We start from the raw sequence: 21503 nt of genomic DNA on the forward strand, positions 1-21503 counted from the left end.
TCTCCCCTCCAATGAATACTGTCAGGTTCAAACACTGATGACATGTATTAAACAAGACAAGAAGCAAGGAATTAAAAAGAGACAGAATTAAATTTGGCTCAATGAGGAGAAACGTGTAGACACTGTACGCTTGTACAGTGTCGTCCTACGCTCCTGACGAAAGATCGTCCGCCTCATCTTTAATGTGGACTTTCCCTTTTTACATGGCAACAGCTGTTTCTAAAGGGACGGGGGACGTAAACAGTCGCCGCCTTTGGTTGCAAAACAGTTTCAAGAAAGGGTCATAAAACAGTTCAAAGAAGAGGTCGTGAAACAGTTCGAAGAAGAGGTGCCGTTCTGCTTTCTCTCTGCTTTGTAGATCTCGGGTCAAGACAAAATCTTCCTGGGGTTTACAATACATCAAAGAATCAGAACACCTTCGTGTTGCTTCCACCCTACACAGTGGAAACTTGGTAGGATCAAAGACAGCTTTTGTCTGCTCGCCGGGAACTCATTGAAACACATAACTTAGATCCAGTCATTCTAACAAATACCATGCCCCGATGTACCGGATTATAAAGCGCACTGCTGATGAGCGCGTCTATTCAGGTCTATTTTCATCTAAAGGTGCACCAGATAAATGGTAAATGGGTTGTACTTGTATAGCGCTTTTCTACCTTCAAGGTACTCAAAGCGCTTTGACACTACTTCCACATTTACCCATTCACACAAACATTCACACACTGATGGAGGGAGCTGCCATGCAAGGCGCCAACCAGCACCCATCAGGAGCAAGGGTGAAGTGTCTTGCTCAGGACACAACGGACGTGACGAGGTTGGTTCTAGGTGGGATTTGAACCAGTGACCCTCGGGTTGTGCACGGCCACTCTCCCACTGCGCCACGCCGTCCCCAACAGGGCGCACTGCCATTGAGCGGGTCTAATTAGGTCTATTTTCTTCCAAAAGGCGCACCAGATTATAGGGCGCATTAAAGGGGTCATATTAGTATTATTTTTTTAGAAAAATAAAATACTTCTTTGTGGTCTACATAACATGTAATAGTGGTTCTTTGGTCAAAATGTGGCATAGATGATGTTTTACAGATAATCTTCAAGCCGCTTTCTGACAGTCCCTTCAGGGTGCGCCGTTTTGTGGGCGGTCTTACTTACGTGGCTCACCTTCGTCAGCGTCTTCTCTCCGTCATCTTTGTTGTGGCGATGTAGCGTGCAAGGACGCGAGTGGAAGAAGTCTCAAAAGATTTTTTCCAGTTGGGAGAAATGTACTTTAATGTGTCCCATATTTAAGTACAATTTTAGCTTAAAGAAATTAGTCCGTTTATTTTTTTGTTTTATTTAGTTTTACCAAGTTTTTTACCTTCCAATTACAGTACAAGGGTCAGCGATTCTACAGTAATGAGAAATAATAGTGTATATCCTTTTAAATGGTTACTTGCATTATTATTATATATTATAAACACTATCGGTTATTTCCACACTACAAAATACTAAATATGGGTCATGCTGATATGGTTTAAACATTGGTATCGGTCAATGCGCCAATATTGGTATCGGAAGTTTTAAAAAAGTTGGATAGATTTTATTTATTATTGATGTATTTTATATTTATCAGGAGTTCACAAAATAATAGATTCACATCCGAATCACCATACTTATATATCCCAATTCTAAATCGATTCATAATTTTCCAAAATCAATTTGAAAAAATGTATATAGTTTCTTTTTTATACAAACATATTTTAAAATGTGTTTTTAGGCCATCTCCATGCAACCAGAATAGGCTTTTCTGACCTGTAACCTGCTACAAAAAATGTTCATTATAAATATTGTACCACATAATACATTGTGAGAATCTGTTTAAATTAGAGATGTCCGATAATAGCATTTTTGCCGATATTGTCCAACTCTTAATTACCGATACCGATATCAACCGATACGTGGAATTAACCCATTATTACGCCTAATTTCGTTGTGATGCCCCGCCAGAGGTGGGTAGTAACGCGCTACATTTACTCCGTTACATCTACTTTAGTAACTTTTGGGATAAATTCTACTTCTAAGGGTAGTTTTAATGCAACATACTTTTACTTTTACTTGAGTATATTTATAGAGAAAAAACGCTTCTTTTACTCCGCTCCATTAATCTAGCTTTCAGCTCGCTACTCGCTACTGATTTTTATCGATCAGTTAATGCACGCTTTGTTTGTTTGGTTTGTCAGACAGACCTTCAAAGTATGATCTATCACATGCCTGCGTTTCACCAATCAAATGCAGTCACTGATGACATTTGACTCCGTTTCACCAATCAAATGCAGTCACTGGTGACGTTTGACTCACCAATCGAACAGAACCAGGTGGTTAAATGATTAACTGCACTTTTTTTTTAAACCTTTATTTGTAAATTTCAACATTTACAAACAGTTGAAAATAATAATCAAAGTAAATACAAAAACAGTATAAAAACCGTACAAAACAGCGCCAGGGGGTTGTAATTTCAAAGTAACTAAAATAGAATGCCAAAAAAAAATATATATATATATATATGTATGTGTATATATATATATATATATATATATATATATATAAAATCAACAAAATGCAAAGCCATAGGCTCACTCAATCTCAGTAAATAACTTAAATTTGTAACACAGCATCATAGTTTTCACAGCTTTTTGGTTGTTAGAGGTAGAGTGTTTCAATGTAGAGTTCTAAATCTTTTTTAAAGGCACAAAAAACAGGTCGGGTAAAGAGAAACTTACATTTATGAATATAAAACTTAGCCAATAGTATATTGAGCTTGCAAAGGTAAAATTCATTTTGAAATTTTTTTTCAATACAGTGTACAACCAAATATATATTATTTAATATATATTATTGCTTAAGAGATATTCCTGGCTCTGAATTTGTTAATTGCTATTTTTATGTTTTTGTGCATTACTTGTTGCTGTCATCATTAAACAAACCGGTTACTCATTAGTTACTCAGTACTTGAATAGTTTTTTCACAACATACTTTTTACTTAAGTAAATATTTGGGTGACTACTCCTTACTTGAGTAATAAATCTCTAAAGTAACAGTACTCTTACTTGAGTACAATTTCTGGCTACTCTACCCACCTCTGCATCTTAGTGACATCATGCACAAAAGTGCACTCAAGGCTTGTTTTAAAATGTCTCTGACAATCTTGCACTTTCTGTTTTTGAAATGACATGAATGTTTGTGCCCCTGCTTGATAACTGTTTAATAAATACACTTTTGGTTGTGATTTCCCTCTCTGCATGAAAGTTTAAAAGTAGCATGTATTAATGCAGTATGAAGAAGAATGTTTTAATGTAGGCACATAGAATCATCATACTGCTGGGATTATATGCATCAAGTGTTCATTTAAGGCTAAGGCAAAATATCCAGACATATATATATATATATATATATATATATATATATATATGTGTGTGTGTATATATATATATATATAGTGCATCAAGATATGGCCTAAAAATATCAAGATATTAAAAAAAGGCTAAATCGCCCAGCCCTCCAGGCGACCATGCTAACATGTTTTTATGTGTTTGTTTGTTTGTTTCTCGTCCACCCCAGACAGCAGGTCACGACCCGTACTGCTTTGTGGAATTCTATGAGCATAGACACGCCATGGCCACCATTGCGGCTATGAACGGTCGGAAAATTCTGGGTAAGGTAAGCTGTCCTATCTCCCGGGCGAGGCCAGTGTGACCGACGCTGGGTGGGCGGGGTTTCCCGGAAAGAGTCTCCGGAAGCAAACAAAATGGAATCATTGTCAGTTCAAGGGTTGTGTTGTGGATTTACATCGGGCGAAGGCGTCTGTTAAATGTCATGTGATGATGCTTTTCTGTCCCTTTTATTGGTGTGTTTTTTTTTACTTCTATTACTTTCTTTTAATAACTTTATTTCCACATTAAGAGTTCCAATTCTAGAACGATCCATTCAGTTGAAAATATTCTATCCTCAACAGGTATTGAAGGACCATTTGAGGAGTATAACAAGTTCGTAAAAATCACTTGTTTGTAAGTCCCTTGTTATTTGGACCTTACTTCCTTCAGTTTTAATCCAAATTTTCACTGACATTTTTCCTGATTTAATCATGAAGGAGAAACCTTTATCCCTTTTTATTAAAATATATATTCTCCTCTGTATTTTATTTACTGTGTTTAGTGTAAAAAAAAAAAAAAGTCAGATAAATTAGTGGCTGAACAGAAGGCACCACCATTGAAAGAAATCTTTTAAATCACCAAATAGAAAGTAAAATTGGTGTGTGTGTGTCAAGTGGTCTAATCAACGCCACAAACCCCTCGCCCACCTCTCATCTGCGCTGTCTGCACGTTGTTTCTCCACAGGAAGTCAAAGTCAACTGGGCAACGACGCCGACCAGCCAAAAAAAGGACACCAGCAGTACGTGTCATTAAACACACAACACGTCATCAGTGTGTTTTTTTTTTTTCCCCCGGATTGTTCACCAACAATGTCTTGTAGGTCACTTCCATGTCTTTGTCGGAGACCTGAGTCCTGAAATCACCACAGACGACATAAAAGCTGCATTCGGTCCTTTTGGGAAGATATCGTAAGTGTGTCCTGCTGATTAATTAATACGGAACTGCCAAGTTACCTGTGGTTATGAGCGTGGTCACCATGATGTCATCCAATAATTTGCTGTTTGATTTTCTTTAAAAAGGCTAAAAAATGTATACCGTATTTTCGAACTATAAGTCGCAGTTTTTTTCATAGTTTGGCCGGGGGTGCGACATATACTCCGGAGCGACTTATGTATGGAATTATTAACACATTACCGTAAAAAAATCAAATACCTTATTTCCTTGAATTGCCGCCGGGGCGCTAATTAATTTAAAACCTCTTCTCACTCCGGGGTTTACCAAAGGCATGCGCTAATTATTTTAAAACCTCTTCTCACTCCGGCGCTTACCAAAGGCATGCGATAATTATTTTAAAACCTCTTCTCACTCCGGCGCTTACCAAAGGCATGTGGTAAATCTAGGCCTGCGCTTATTATACATTTGAGGTTGATGTAAGGATACCATCATGAAAAGCACATTTAATTAAAAAACCATTATGGTCATACCTTTACTTATGAATGAAGTCCATGTGCAACTCGGTCTGTTCAAAAGCATCGATAACTTGTTTATAGAAGTCTTCCTTATTTTTCTTCAGTTTTAAAAGTCTCTCCGTCTCGATGGAGATCTTGCTTTATTACTTCCTGTTTCGATTGAAATTCCAGTTTAGAAAACTGTTTTATTTTAGATATGTAATCCTCCATGTTAAAAGTGCAAGTGAGAGGAAAAAATAAACGATCGCTGCTCACTCTTGCTGCTTGTTGTCACTTCTTCTGCAGCCGAGTAGTCGCAAGAAGGATCACTAGCGCCCTCTACCACCAGGAGGCGGGAGTCATTTAATGACTCATATTTGACACACGTAGCTATGGTACTCCTCACCTCCCAGGGGGTGATCAAGGGTGATGGGTCAAATGCAGAGAATCATTTCGCCACACCTAGTGTGTGTGTGTGTGACAATCATTGGTACTTTAACTTTATATTAATAAAACATAGCTGCTTACTGTTCTTTTTAGCATATTCAATAGCTTGGACCTTAAATCCTACTAAATAGCTCTTAATCTTGTTACCTTTATGCGATTTCAAATGATTGAAATCAGCCTCCTCCATTTTGTAAATGACAGGTGAAGTGTCACTCGTGACGTGACGTGTTTGACCCGGCGGAAAGTCTAGACATGCACTAATAAAAATAATATTTTGCGAAACAAGTTTGACCCGGCATTAATCCTGAGCCGGCGGTAATGCTAAGCATGCGGTAATTATTTTGCGAAACGAGTTTGACCCGGCAGTAATTCTAGGCAGGCGCGTACTATATGCCCGGCGGAAATTCAAGGAAATACGGTAATATTATTTATCTCATTTGCGGAAGAGACGAAGAAAATGTTAGCAATCGTCACACACACGTCAACCAATAAGTATTCAGTGGGGGAGGGTCATGGCAGAAGTGCATTGTGGGTCATGGGATGCTAACTGCAATATGTTACTGCCGTAGCTATTAAAATGGATAATTTCATCGTTGGCGGTAATTTATAAAAACTGAGAATGGCCGAACAAAAATGGTACCGAAAAGGAAATCATGTACTGCAGATTACAAGCTGGATGTAGTGAAATATGCAGCAGAAAACGACAAGAGGAAGCGGGGCATACCTTTGGAGTTGGCAGAGTTGTTTAGAAGCGACATCGAGGAAGAAGATTTCATAGGATTTATCGATTAGGAGTGACAGATTGTTTGGTAAACGTATAGCATGTTCTATATGTGTGTGACAACCATTGGTACTTTAACTTAATATGTTATAGTTATTTGAATGAGTCTTACCATAATATGTTAGGTTAACATACCAGGCACCTTCTCAGTTGGTTATTTATGCCTCATATAACGTATACTTACTCAGCCTGTTGTTCACTATTCTTTATTTATTTTAAATTGCCTTTCAAATGTCTATTCTTGGTGTTGGGTTTTATCAAATACATTTCCCCCAAAAATGCGACTTATACTCCAGTGCGACGTATACGTGTTTTTTTCCTTCTTTATTATGCATTTTCGGCCGGTGCGACGTATACTCCGGAGCGATTTATAATCCGAAAAATACGGTACGTACATTTAAAAATACATTTTATTATTAGTTAGTATTACAATATTTTCGCACCGGACTAAAAGGCGCACTGCAGATGAGCGGGTCTATTCAGGTCTATTTTCAGGGTAAAGCCGCATTAAATGGGTCATAATATATATATTTTTTTAAATGTAAAAGACTTGTGGTCTACACCAGTGTTTTTCAACCACTGTGTGCCGTGAGATACAGTCTGGTGTGCCATGGGAGATGATCTAATTTCACTTATTTGGGGTAAAAATATTTTTTGCAAACCACTAATTATAGTCTGCAAATGATGTGTTGTTGTTGAGCTCGGCAGAGTAACCTTGTAATACTCTTCCATATCAGTAGGTGGCAGCCGGTAGCTAATTACTTTGTAGGTGTCGGAAACAGCGGGAGGCAGTGTGCAGGTAAAAAGGTGTCTATTGCTTAAATCAAAAATAAACAAAAGGTGAGTGTCCCTAAGAAAAGTAATTGAAGCTTAGGTAGGGCTATGCAGAACAAAAGTAAAACTGAACTGGCTACAAAGCAAGCAAAAACAGAATGCTGGACGACAGCAAAGACTTACTGTGGAGCAAAGAGGGCGTCCACAATGTATATCCAAACATGACGTGACAATCAACAATGTCCCCACAAAGAAGGATAAAAACAACTGAAATATTCTTGGTTGCTGAAACAAAGTAGATGCAGGAAATATTGCACAAAAGAAGACAAACTGCTACAGGAAAATACCAAAAAAAGAGAGAAAAGGCCACTACACACAGGAAAACTGCAAAAAAAGGGAAAATAAGTCAGGGTGTGACGTGACAGGTGGTGACAGTACACCTACTTTGAGACAAGAACTATATCGATGCATGCTTGGTTGTGGTTTAAAGTCATATCCAACAATTGTGATCACAACTTTTTACTGTCAAGTTGAGTTTCGTTTTTAGTGATTTCTACTGATGGTGTGCCTCCGCATTTTTTCAATGCAAAAAATGTGCCTTGGCTGAAATAAGGTTGAAAAACACTGGTCTAGAGCTCGGCAGAGTAACTGCGTAATAATCTTCCATGTCAGTAGGTGGCAGCCGGTAGCTAATTGCTTTGTAGGTGTCGGAAACAGCGGGAGGCAGTGTGCAGGTAAAAAGGTGTCTAATGCTTAAATAAAAAATAAACAAAAGGTGAGTGTCCCTAAGAAAAGGCATAGAAGCTTAGGGAAGGCTATGCAGAACGAAAGTAAACACAAACAGAATGCTGGACGACAGCAAAGACTTACTGTGGAGCAAAGACGGCGTCCACAATGTACATCCGAACATGACGTGACAATCGACAATGTCCCAACGAAGAAGGATTAAGACAACTAAAATATTCTTGACCTCTAGCCGATCATGATATATCCAAGTACGTTTAAAAATATCTCCAATAACCGATAATACAATAAAAAAGTTGTAGTATAATGTAAACTCCCTTGGTGCTCATTGTAAACAAACGTGGCGTCCATAGTGTAAGACTTTGTCACTGTCGCAGAGGAAGACCGCAAACATTGCGCTTCCACACGTCATGTTCTCGGCGACAGTCGCAGCTGTGTAACGGTGTTTTTGTGTCCATCCACAGGGATTGTCGGGTGGTGAAAGACGTGGCCACCGGCAAGTCCAAAGGCTACGGCTTCGTGTCCTTCTTCAACAAATGGGTGAGCGTGCGGCCGGCGCGTCCCAGGTTTTAAAACTGACAGGAAAGTTGCCGACTTGACATGCTATGTCGCTGTTGTTCAGGACGCCTGGAATGCCATCCAGCAGATGGGGGGCCAGTGGCTGGGAGGAAGACATATCAGGACCAACTGGGCCACACGGAAGCCCACGCCCAAATCTACCAATGAAAGTAAGAAGATAAATACGGGCCCTCGCACCCCCTAGGCGAGTCGGCAGGCATGCCTGACACAAAGTTACCATGCTAACAGCATGTATCAAGTAGCAAGTTGTATGACTGAGTTGTAGGGCTGTAAAATTGACCCCAAAAAAAGTTAGCATGCTTATGTTAGCATGTATCAAGTTTTTGGATTTTGAGGTGTTTGGCTGTAAAAGTAGCTAAAACGTTATGTGTCAAGTACCAAGTCAGGACTGTGAGGTGTACGGCTACAAAATTTGCCAAAAAAGTAAACGTGTTAATGTTGGCATGCTTATGGTTAGCTTATGTCAAGTACTAAGTTATATGATTCCAAGGCAGGGGTCAGCAACCTTTTTGAAAGCAAGAGCTACTTCTTGGGTACTGATTAATGCGAAGGGCTACCAGTTTGATACACACTTAAAAAGATTGCCAGAAATAGCCAATTTGCTCAATTTACCTTTAATAAATAAATCTATATATATAAAAACATGAGTATTTCTGTCCGTCGTACGTTTGTTTTCCTTTTACGGAAGGTTTTCTTTAGAGAATAAAAGATGGAAAAAAACACTAAATTCAACAGTTTAAAAGAGGAGAAAACACGAAAAAAATAATGAAATTTTGAAACATAATTTTTCCTCAATTTCGACTCTTTAAAATTCAAAATTCAACCGAAAAAAATGAAGAGAAAAACTAGCTAATTTGAATCTTTTTGAAAAAAAAAATTAAAAAATAATTTTTGGAACATCACTAGTAATTTTTCCTGATTAAGATTAATTTTACAATTTTGATGACATGTTTTAAAAAGGTTAAAATCCAATCTGCACTTTGTTAGAATATATAACAAATTGGACCAAGCTATATTTCTAACAAAAACAAATCATTATTTCTTCTAGATTTTCCAGAACAACATTTTTAAAAGAAATTCAAAAGACTTTGAAATAAGATTTAAATTTGATTCTAAAGATTTTCTAGATTTGCCAGAATAATTTTTTTGAATTTTAATCATAATAAGTTTGAAGAAATATTTCACAAATATTCTTGGTCGAAAAAACAGAAGCTAAAATGAAGAATTAAATTAAAATGTATTTATTATTCTTTACAATAAAAAAATAAATTTACTTGAACATTGATTTAAATTGTCAGGAAAGAAGAGAAAAGAATTTAAAAGGTAAAAAGGTATATGTGTTTAAAAATCTCCCCCAAAAATTTAAGGTTGTATTTTTACTCTAAAATTGTCTTTCTGAAAGTTATAAGAAGCAAAGTAAAAAAAAATGAATGAATTTATTCAAACAAGTGAAGACCAAGTCTTTAAAATATTTTCTTGGATTTTCAAATTCTGAGTTTTGTTTCTCTTAGAATTAAAAATGTCGAGCAGAGCGAGACCAGCTTGCTAGTAAATAAATCAAATTTAAAAAAATAGAGGCAGTTCACTGGTAAGTGCTGCTATTTGAGCTATTTTTAGAACAGGCAAGCAGGCTACTCATCTGGTCCTTACGGGCTACCTGGTGCCCGCGGGCGCCGCGTTGGTGACCCCTGTTCTAAGGTAATTGGATAAAAATAGAATTGCCGTAGCGTAAGCTTGTGTAATCTACTAAGTAATATGACTCTGAGGTGTACTGTTGCAAAATTTGCACAAAAAAAAAAAAAAAGTTAGCATGTTAACAGTTTGCATATGTCAAGTACCAAGTTCTGTGGCTAAAATGTCTGGCTGAAAAAATTGTATGTTAACAGTTCGCATGAGTTAAATACCAAGTCAAGACTTTGAGGTGTACAGCTGCATAATTAGCTTTAAAAATAGTTAGCATGCTAACATAAGCGATTTGTGTTAACATGAGCATGCTAACTGTAAGCTTGTGTCAAATACCAAGTTTTGACTGAGGCGTACGGCCTTAAAATTAGTTAAAATCATTAGCGTGTGTCAAGTACCAAGCTATGATTGAGGTATACAGCTGCAAAATTCGCCAAAAAAGTAAATGTGCTAACATTTGCATGCTTACAGTTAGCATATGTTGAATACAAAGTTGTGTATGATTTTAAATTGTTTGACTGAAAAATACTTTAAAAAAAAAAAGTTTGTCTTACAGTTAGCATGTGTCAACTACTAAGCAATATGACTGCAGTGTACTGCTGTAAAATATTAGCTAAAAAAAAGTTAGCTCGTTAATATTATCATGACAGTATGCTAACAGTTTGCATATGTCAAATACCAAGTTGTTTGGCTGAAAAAAGTGTTTTTATGTTAACAGTTAGCATGAGTTAAATACCCAAGTCATGACTCAGGTTTACAGCTGCATAATTAGTTAAAAAAAAGTTAGCATGTTCATGTTAGTTTCCAAATGTAAGCAATTGGTGTTAACATGAGCATTGGTCAAATACCAAGTTTTGACTGAGATGCACGACTAAAACTATTTTAAAAAGTTAGCATGTGTCAGTACCAAGTTATGACTGAGGTGTACGGGCTGCATAATTTGCCAAAAAAGTCAACGTGCTAACTAAAGCATGCGCACAGTTAGCATATGTCAAGTAATAAGTTATCTATTTCTAAGGTGTTCCACTGAAAAATTGCTAAAAAAGTTTGTCTACTAAGTAATATGACTCTGAAGTCTATTGCTGCAAAATATTATCTACATAAAAAAAAATAAAAAGCATGTTAATATCAGCATGATAGCATGCTAAAAGTTTATTTATCGTATGACTAAAATGTTCGGCTGAAAAAAGAACTTAGCATGACTTATATACCAACTAATAACTGAGGTGTACGGTTGCATAATTACCTTTTGAAAAAGTAAGCATGCTAACATAAGCGATTTGTGTTAACATGAGCTGCTAACAGTAAGCAAGTTTTGACTGTTGTGTACGACTGTAAAATGAGCTTTAAAAAAAAAGTTAGCATGCTGTTTTCAGAATATATTTGTATTTTATGGTCTGAGTGTGAATGTTGTCTACCGTATTTTCCTTGAATTGCCGTCAGGGTGCTAATAATTTGAAACCTTTTCTCACTCCGGCGCTTACCAAAGGCATGCGGTAAAAGTAAGCATGCGCTAATAATTTTAAAACCTCTTCTCACTCCGGCGCTTACCAAAGGCATGCGGTAAATTTAGGCCTGCACTTATAAATTTGAGTGTGATGTAAGGATACCACCATGAAAAGCACATTTAATAAATAAAACGTTAATGTACGGGAGCCTGTAAAGGACTGTATTTTACCTTGGGGGGATGCTCCAATTATTCACTATTTACCCAATAAATCAAGTCTAAGAGAGAGTGAGAGGGGACGGCTCATATAGTTGAACAATTTACTATATACATTACATAAACATACAATAACCAGACAATAATAAACACATTAATTACACTCATACACTTGTCCCCACTCACACGCTACCTCCCCTACTTGCGCTGTCCACTTCCCTCGTAGCAATCTAGTCACGATAGCACACAACTAAACTCTTTATAATGTTCCACACTCGCTCTCCAAATAGTAAACAGTCCCAGGGGAGAGGGTCTCTTTAACAAACTTAACTAACACGTGACTAAACCTGCCGTTCGTGAAGTCACTGTGCAGCAAACAAACACACGTGCGAGCTGCGGTTAGCACACCCGTCCCATCTACTGGCAACGTGAGTGCCCAAACGTCCTAAACTTTAAAACTGTCACTTATAACACACTGAAATAGGAAGCTTACTGTGGTTATTTCTCTGAACTGCAATCGTGGTGAACTATCTCCCGTGTGGTATTACCGACACTACGTTGCTTGTTAATGCCGGAGCTCTTTCAACACTTAAGCGTGCCGGCGGAAACGGAACTGCCCGTAACCATAGCCACCGGAAACCATAGCAACCGAAGCCATAGCAACGGTTAAACAACTTAAACACATTTTACCTTTCCAAACAACACACATGAAATAGAAATAAATAATAATAATTAAACCCTTAACAGAAACGATCTTTTATTTGTAGAACTAAAGGAACAATTACATAAGTATGCAAACCTTCAGAACAGTTAATATGTAGCATAAAAAAATGCAGATGGCCTTAAAACGCCACAACACTCAGTCACCGTATGTAAGTACCCGAAATAAAAACTCTACATAAAAATAAATTCAATCGGATCAGAAACATTGGAGGAAACGGGATTAAAACCCGATGCTAACCGCCCATAGAAAATACATGGGTACGGCTAGTAGCTACTATTGGCAAACAAATTCACTTACCAACTCTGCTTAATATCTTAGCATCGCCACACTCTCTCATCGCAACTCGGCCCTGATGGTCTGCACCTATAAGTTTACAATTAGTTGTTGTTTTTACGATATGCAGACAAACGACAACTTTAAAACATACCGGCTTCAAATGTCCCCAGGCTTAGCCATCGGACCTGGCAGCCATCTGGACCGCTGGATTATATAGAGCGCCATTGGCTGCAGCGGGTCACGTGAGCGCCTGTGTTAAACTCGCGAGATTAAACGTGGAAACGGCGCAGGCAATATGAGGGGATGCCATGACAGGAAATATGGCTTATTTCCCACCCGTGTTACACACTCGTGACGTGACGAGTTTGACCCGGCGGTAAACTGAGGCATGCGCTAATAATTTTGCAAAACCAGTTTGATCCAGCGGTAAAACGAGGCATGCGGATAACATATAATTCAAGGAAATACGGTATCTGTGTTGGCCCTACGATGAGGTGGCGCCTTGTCCAGGGCAGAGTTTTTTGACCTTTTTTGAACCAAGGCACATTCTTTTCTTTGAAATATTCCGGAGGCACACCACAAGCAGAAATCATTAAAAAATGAAACTCAGTTGACAGTAAAAAGTCGTTGTCGCAATTGTTGGATATGACTTTAAAGCATAACCAAGCATGCATCACTATAGCTCTTGTCACCTGTCACATCACACCCTGACTTATTTGGACTTTTTTTTTTGCTGTTTTCCTGTGTGTAGTGTTTTACTTCTTGTCTTGCGCTCCTATTTTGTTGACTTCTCCTGTTTCTTTGGTATTTTCCTGTAGCAGTTTCATGTCTTCCTTGAGCGCTATTCCCAGCATCTACTTGGTTATAGCAATAGAAAATATTCAAAAGGTTGCTATCCTTCTTTGTGGGGACATTGTTCAATCAATCAATCAATGTTTATTTATATAGCCCTAAATCACAAATGTCTCAAAGGACTGTATAAACCATTACGACTACGACATCCTCTGAAGAACCCACATAAGGGCAAGGAAAACTCACACCCAGTGGGACGCCAGTGACAATGCTGACTATGAGAAACTCACACCCAGTGGGACGCCAGTGACAATGCTGACTATGAGAAACCTTGGAGAGGACCTCAAATGTGTGTCAGACCTACGTAGAGGTTTTTGTTTTATGTCTCTACGACATTCCTAACAGAAGTTACAAGCAGTTTTGTCTGGGTTTTTTCCTAGGTGGCGCTAGAGTACAATTTTGATTTATAGGGTTTGGTTTTTTATTAGATGGCAATTTTCGCCAGCCCTGATGTGTGTGTAAAATTTGGTGAGTTTTGAAGCATGTTAAGGGGGTCAAATTACAGATCGGCGTTTCAAGATGTTGTTGATAAATGGCTTTCGCTTGGCATAGTAGAGCTTTAACTTGCACTTAGAAGCATTTTAAATGGCTCAAATTACAGCTCAAAGAGGCAAAAATGACATTTTTTATTTAACTTTGCGCAGGGGTTCTTTGAAGTGTCATAAAATCAAAACCGGAGCAGTAATCAAAACTCTTTTAATCAGAGGGGTTCAAACTCTCTCTTGTGCTAGTTTGAAGCCGAAACGACAAACGCACTCGGAGGAGTTTACGTTTGAAAAAAGGTGACAGGTTTTTACAAAACTTTTATTTTGAAGGGGTAATTGCCAACTTCATGTTGATTTTTTTCTGCAGGCTGTCATTTATTAAAATGTAGGTCTTAGTGAGACTTACACAGAAGTTTTTTTTTTCATGTCTTTTCGGCATTCCTACTGGAAGTTACAAGCAATTTTGTTTGTGTTTTCTTCCTAGGAGCATTTTTTTCTGTGTTTTATTAAAAAATTGCTCTTGATTTTGGGGTTTGGTTTTTTCATTAGATCGCAATTTTTGCCAGGCCTGATGTGTGTGCCAAGTTTGGTGAGTTTTGAAGCATTTTAAGGGGGTCAAATTACAGCTCGAAGAGGCAAAAATAGCATTTTTTGCGAAAATTTTGCTTTGAATGGGTTTTTGCTAAATTTTTGTTGATTTTTGCCCTGGAAGGTACAATTATGAAATCTAGGTCCAAGTCAGCCCTATATAGAGGTTTTTGTTTCATGTCTCTACGACATTCCTAACGGAAGTTACAAGCAGTCTTTTTTTTTTTTTCCTTGGGGGCGCTAGCGCGCAATTTTGATTTTTCTGGTTTGGCTGCCTAATAAGTTGGGAAGGCATGCCAGACCGACGTGTGTGTCAAATTTGGTGAGTTTTGAAGCATGTTAAGGGGGTCAAATTACAGCGTATAGGTGCGGAATAAAGAAGGAAAGAAAGAAAGAATAATAAAACGCACCAGTTTCAATAGGGTCCTTGGCCCATTGCCAAAGGACTCGTGGAGTCCTTTGACAATGGGCCTGCGGACCCTAATAAAGAAAGAATAAAACCTTAGTTTCAATAGGGTCCTTCGCCCTAGTGGTTGAAAAACACTGGTCCAGGGTGTACCCCGCATTCCGCCCGAATGCAGCTGAAATAGGGACAAGCGGTAGAAAATGGATGGATGGTCTTGTGTTCATTCCTTGCTGTGTGTCTCCTCGCAGCGAGCAACACGAAGCAGCTGTCTTTCGACGAGGTGGTGAACCAGTCCAGTCCCAGCAACTGCACCGTGTACTGCGGAGGAGTGACAGCAGGTCTCACAGGTAAGTCCCTCCCGGACCGCCACCGTGAGACTCACTCGGACTCAAACGTAACGCTGCCGTTTTCTCCTTCACAGAGCAAATTATGAGACAAACTTTTTCACCCTTCGGCCAAATCATGGAAATACGTGTTTTCCCCGACAAAGGCTACTCCTTCGTGAGGTAAGCTGCAGCGGCGAGGTATCGGACGTCATTTGCCACCCGGTGACCGTTCCTTGGGCGCAGGTTCAACTCCCACGAGGCGGCCGCCCATGCTATCGTGTCTGTAAACGGCACGTCCGTGGAAGAGTACGTGGTGAAGTGCTACTGGGGCAAAGAAACCACAGACATGGTCAGCTCCATACAGCAGGTACAGATGCCGCAGGTACGTACCAGGGCCGCCGCGTCTTTTGCCCGCCGCACGCCGCCGTGAAACCGTCCCGCTTGTGTCCGCAGAGCACGGTGAGCTTCGCAGCGCAGCCCTACAGCCAGTGGGGGCAGTGGTACGGCAACACGCAGCAGATCGGTCAGTACATGCCCAACGGCTGGCAGGTGCCCAGCTACGGCGTCTACGGGCAGACCTGGGATCATCAGTGCTACAAGTGAGTGCCAGACTGCCACCTGGTGGCGACTGGTAGATGTTGTACTGCAAAAAGTCAGTGTTCAAAAACAAGGAAAAATTAAAGCTGCAAGCAGCGTTGGTCGGGTCCGCCTTTGGCCGCTGCCGCCGCTACTCAAGCCCTGGTCTAAGTCAGACCAACATAGAGGTTTTTATTTCATGTCTCTACGACATTTCTAACAGAAGTTACATGCAGTTTTGTCTGGGTTTTTTCCAAGGGGGCGCTAAGCGCAATTTAGATTTTTGGGGTTTGGTTTTTTATTAGATGGCAGTTTTTGCCAGTCCTGATATGTGTGTAAAATTTGGTGAGTTTTGAAGCATGTTAAGGGGGTGAAATTACAGATCGGCGATTCTGGATGTTGTTGATAAATGGCTTTTGCTTTGCATAGTAGAGCTTTAACTTGCACTTTGAAGCATTTTAAGGGGGTCAAATTACAGTTTAAAGAGGCAAAAAAGACATTTTTTTGGAAACTTTGCACAGGGTTTTTTTGAAGGCTAGTAAAATCCAAACCGGAGCAGTAATCAAAACTTTGTTGGACAGTTTTAATGAAAAGGGTTTAATCTCTCTCCTGTGCGAGTTTGAAGCCGAAACGACAAACGCACTGGGAGGAGTTTCGATTTGAAAAAGGTGACGGGGAAAAAAAATACAGAAGTTACTGGTATTTTATTGGAACTAAGCAAAATGATCTGCTAATAGAACAAGAAAATTCGGCTTGTCAAGACTTTCCAAAACAAGTCAAATTAGCTAACCTCAATGAACCCAAAAATACCTTAAAATAGGTATATTCTCACTAATAACAATCTCACTAATTAGCATTAGCGATTTGTTGGTGTGTGTATTAGGGGTGTGGGAAAAAATCGATTCGAATACGAATCGCGATTCTCACGTGCGATTCAGAATCGATTCTCATGTTTAAAAAAAAAAAGAATTTTTATTTATTTATTTATTTTTTTTGCCGATCCAACAAACCACTACACAGCAATACCATAAGAATGCAATCCACTTCCAAAACCACACCTGATCCAGCAACACTCAGAACTGCAATAAACAGAGCAATTGAGAGGAGACACAAACATGACACAGAACAAACCAAAAGTAGTGAAACAAAAATGATTATCAACAACAGTATCAATATTAGCTATAATTTCAGCATAGCAGTGATTAAAAATCCCTCATTGACATTATAATTAGACATTTATAAAAAAAAAAGGACAATATTGTCACAGTGGATTACACTTGCATCACATCTCATAAGCTTGACAACACACTGTGTCCAATGTTTTCACAAAGAAAAAATATGTCATATTTTTGGTTCGTTTAATATTTAAAACAAATTTACATTATTGCAATCAGTTGATAAAACATTGTCCTTTACAATTATAAAAGCTTTTTACAAAAATCTACTACTCTGCTTGCATGTCAGCAGACTGGGGTAGATCCTGCTGAAATCTATGTAGTGAATGAATACAGAATCATTTTAAATCGGTGAAAAAACGTTTTTGAATCGAGAATCGTGTTGAATTAAAAAAAAAAAATCGATTTTGGATCGAAACGTGACCCCAAGAATCGATATTGAATCGAATCGTGGGACACCCAAAGATTCACAGTATATATATATATATATGTGTGTGTGTGTGTGTGTGTATGTATATATATATATATATATATATATATACATATATATATATATATATATATATATGTATGTCTATGTATATATATATATATATATATGTCTATGTATATATATATATGTCTATGTATATATATATATATATATATATGTCTATGTATATATATATATGTCTATGTATATATATATATATATATGTCTATGTATATATATATATGTCTATGTATATATATATATGTCTATGTATATATATGTGTGTATGTATATATATATGTCTATGTATATATATGTGTGTATGTATATATATATATATGTCTATATATATGTATATATATATATATGTCTATATATATATATATATATATATATATGTCTATATATATATATATATATATGTCTATATATATGTCTATATATATATATATATATATATATGTCGATGTATATTTATATGTGTGTATATATGTGTATATATATATAGACATATGTACACATATATATATATACACACACACACACTTTTATATATACATATATATGTATACTGTATATGTATGTATGTATATTTATATATGTATGTGTGTATATATATGTATATATACATAGTATGTATATATATTTATATATGTATGTATGTATATATATTTATACATGTATGTATATATATATTTTGTATATATATTTATATATGTGTGTGTATATATATATATATATATTTATATATGTATGTGTATATATACATAGTATGTAATTATATATGTATGTGTATATATACATAGTATATGTATGTATGTATGTATGTATATATGTGTGTGTGTGTGTATATATATTTGTGTGTGTGTGTGCGTGTATATATATATATATGTATGTGTGTGTATATATTTATGTATGTATATATATATATGTATGTATGTAATGTATGTATGTATGTATGTATGTATATATATATATATATATATATATATATATATATATATATATATATTTATTTATGTTTGTATATATATGTGTATGTATCTTAATATGTATGTGTATGTATGTTTTGCACAATTTTCACATTTATTTGTTTTTGTTTGACTCTCCCCCACACAGCCCTCTTCCTTCTGGCGCCGGATGGACCGGCGTCGGCGCCGTGAGCAACGGGGGCATGGTGGAGCCCGGGCAGGGGGTCAACGGCACCGTGCTGGCCAACCAGCCGGCGGGCTACCACACCCACTGATCACGTGGACGACACCCTGGAGCGGACGCCACATTACGTCTCGCGCTCTTTCTCGTCAACACGTTATTCTCTCGTTAAGGACGCTGGTCGGGAATGTCATCGTTAGCTTACCCCCCCCTCTCTCTCTCCGCCAACACATTTTGAGGAGACCTAGCATCTTCTCTACATCATAGTTTGGTCTAAAAAAAAAAAAAAAAACAAGACGGTGACTGAAAAGCGTCAAAATGGCCGGGTTTTGTTTGCAGGAGCCAAAGAGTTCACGCGCCAGACGTGATCTTCAGTTTTCCTCTCCCGAGCCATCTTTTAGTCCAAGGAAGTTCTCAGGGTGTGGAGTCATTCTGTGAAATGTAGGCTATCACTGAGTTAGCGGAGAAAAACAAAACAAAAAGCCCTCCTCCTCCGTCACCGGTCCACACTTTATGTGTGTGTGTGTGTGTGATGCTTTTACACTCACCTCCCCTTTCATCACAATTAAAATAGACAAATTGTCCTTTTCTTCTCTTTTCTTTTGTCACAGTGCTGACTTGTACAAAGAGCTTTTTTTTCTTCTTTTTTTCCCCCCCTCTGCCGCTTCATTTGGGGCAAGGGGGGGTGGGGGCAGCGTCCAAGAAATGTTGCAGTGACCTTTTATGTTTGTTTATGAAGCGTCGAGTGGCAGTCAACTCATCTTTATTTAAAAAAACAAAACAACTATTTTCAACATCTGGACTAAAGCGCAGGGAAAACTGCCACGCTCGTCTTACTCACCGGCAGACAAATATTGCACAACTACTTTAAAAAAAAAAAGTTAACTCAATTTGAAGTACTTTTTTTTTTTTGGGCAATTTTTTTTCTTTGTTTGGCATTCCACCTTTTTTTTTGTAATATCATTTGGAAGTCTTATTGTAAATAACCAAGCGGTCTGTTCAATTGTATCTGTATAAAGACATGTGTGTTTGCCTTTTGGATGACATCATCTTTCTCTTCTTCTTTGGCAAGGCATCAAGCTTCCTTTTGTTGCTGGATTTTAACCCTAAAGAGCGTCTGTTTTTATTGACACGAGGAGTGTTGCCTTATCAGTGATTTAGCTTTCTTTTATTCTTTTTTTTTTTATCGCACCAAAAATCAGCAGGTCAGAATGTTTACACCCTGCTGGGGTTTGGCCCCCCAAGATTTTTTTTGTTTTACGCTGACCTGATAGTTTATTTTGGATTTGCCCCATTAAAGTGTTGATGGAAAAACACATTCTCTTCCACTTTTTTTTTTTCATTTTCAATGACATTTGGCTGTTAAGTCTCAATTTGGAAAAACAAACAAACAAAAAAAACGATTAAATTTGATATGCAAAATGTGTTTTGGACCAGTCACTGTTTTTTCTTCCGGAAGCATGTTTGCACCACTAAAAAAATAAGTTATTACTGTTTGAGTTAAAGTCATTACAGGATGATTAAAAAAAAATAAAGTTGTATTCATGAGGTGAAATCGAAACTATGCCATAAGAAGTAGAAATAATGAAATCCAGTTCTAAATATACAAGTGGAAAAACTTATTATCTTTTGTTCCCGCTCTTACTTTTTCCACTTCCGGTTGTAAACACAACAGATGTCATCATATCCTGTGTCCCCCGCCCTTAAGTTCCCCTTACAAAGGTTCCGGTATTGTCCTGTGACCTGGGTAACTGAAACATGACTGAAGGATTATCACTTTTTATCTCAACAATTAAACCTTTCTTTTACCTCGTAATTATTACTTTTTTTTGGGTTTGTTTATGAGCTGCTTTTTTGCTCATTGTGCTGACTGTGAGTATGAATATAATCTCGTAATTTGGACGAACAAGTTTGACTTTTTTTTTCTCTTCATTTTGACTATATTAACATCATTAATGTGACTAACTCGTAATTTTGACATTGTCTCTCATAATTATGACTTTTTCATGTCACAATTTTGATTTTTTTCTCTCTTAATTTTGACTATTTACATTATTAATGTGACTAATTCGTAATTTTGACATTGTCTCTCATAATTATGACTTTTTCATCTCACAATTTTGACTTTTTTTCTCTTAATTTTGACTATTAACATCATTAATGGGACTAATTCGTAATTTTGACTTTGTCTCTCATAATTATGACTTTTTATCTCACGATTTTGACTTTTTTTCTCTTAATTTTGACTATATCAACATTAATGTGACTAATTCATAATTTTGACTTTGTCTCATAATTATGACTTTTTGTCTCACAATTTTGACTTTTTTTCTCTTAATTTTGACTATATTAACATCATTAATGTGACTAATGTGAATTATTATAAGTGAAGTGAATTATATTTATATAGCGCTTTTCTCAAGTGACTCAAAGCGCTTTACATAGTGACACCCAATATCTAAGTTACATTTAAACCAGTGTGGGTGGCACTGGGAGCAGGTGGGTAAAGTGTCTTGCCCAAGGACACAACGGCAGTAACTAGGATGGCACAAGCGGGAATCGAACCTGCAACCCTCAAGTTGCTGACACGGCCACTCTACCAACCGAGCTATGCCGCCCCATAGTGTACTACACTACTGACTTTGTCTCTCATAATTATGACTTTTTATCTCACAATTTTGACTTTTTTTTCTCTTAATTTTGACTATATTAACATCATTAATGTGA

The 21503-nt window shown here is 37.4% G+C and overlaps 1 protein-coding gene across 2 annotated transcripts in view; it reads left to right on the top strand.

Moving 5' to 3' along the window:
* Positions 1-20202, top strand: part of LOC133557424 (cytotoxic granule associated RNA binding protein TIA1-like) — a 28970-nt gene extending 8768 nt beyond the window's left edge. For both annotated transcript variants that reach the window (XM_061907874.1, XM_061907873.1), the window contains exons 3-12: positions 3594-3692; positions 4370-4424; positions 4506-4593; positions 8284-8359; positions 8442-8547; positions 15324-15422; positions 15497-15581; positions 15645-15783; positions 15855-16000; positions 18744-20202. In XM_061907874.1, coding sequence (XP_061763858.1) covers positions 3594-3692; positions 4370-4424; positions 4506-4593; positions 8284-8359; positions 8442-8547; positions 15324-15422; positions 15497-15581; positions 15645-15783; positions 15855-16000; positions 18744-18870 — 1020 coding nt within the window. In that variant the 3' untranslated portion in view covers positions 18871-20202. The remainder of the gene's footprint in view (positions 1-3593; positions 3693-4369; positions 4425-4505; positions 4594-8283; positions 8360-8441; positions 8548-15323; positions 15423-15496; positions 15582-15644; positions 15784-15854; positions 16001-18743) is intronic.
* The last annotated feature ends 1301 nt before the right edge of the window (positions 20203-21503 follow it).

The sequence above is a fragment of the Nerophis ophidion genome, linkage group LG08 (assembly GCF_033978795.1).
Source record: "Nerophis ophidion isolate RoL-2023_Sa linkage group LG08, RoL_Noph_v1.0, whole genome shotgun sequence".
Lineage (NCBI taxonomy): Eukaryota > Metazoa > Chordata > Actinopteri > Syngnathiformes > Syngnathidae > Nerophis > Nerophis ophidion.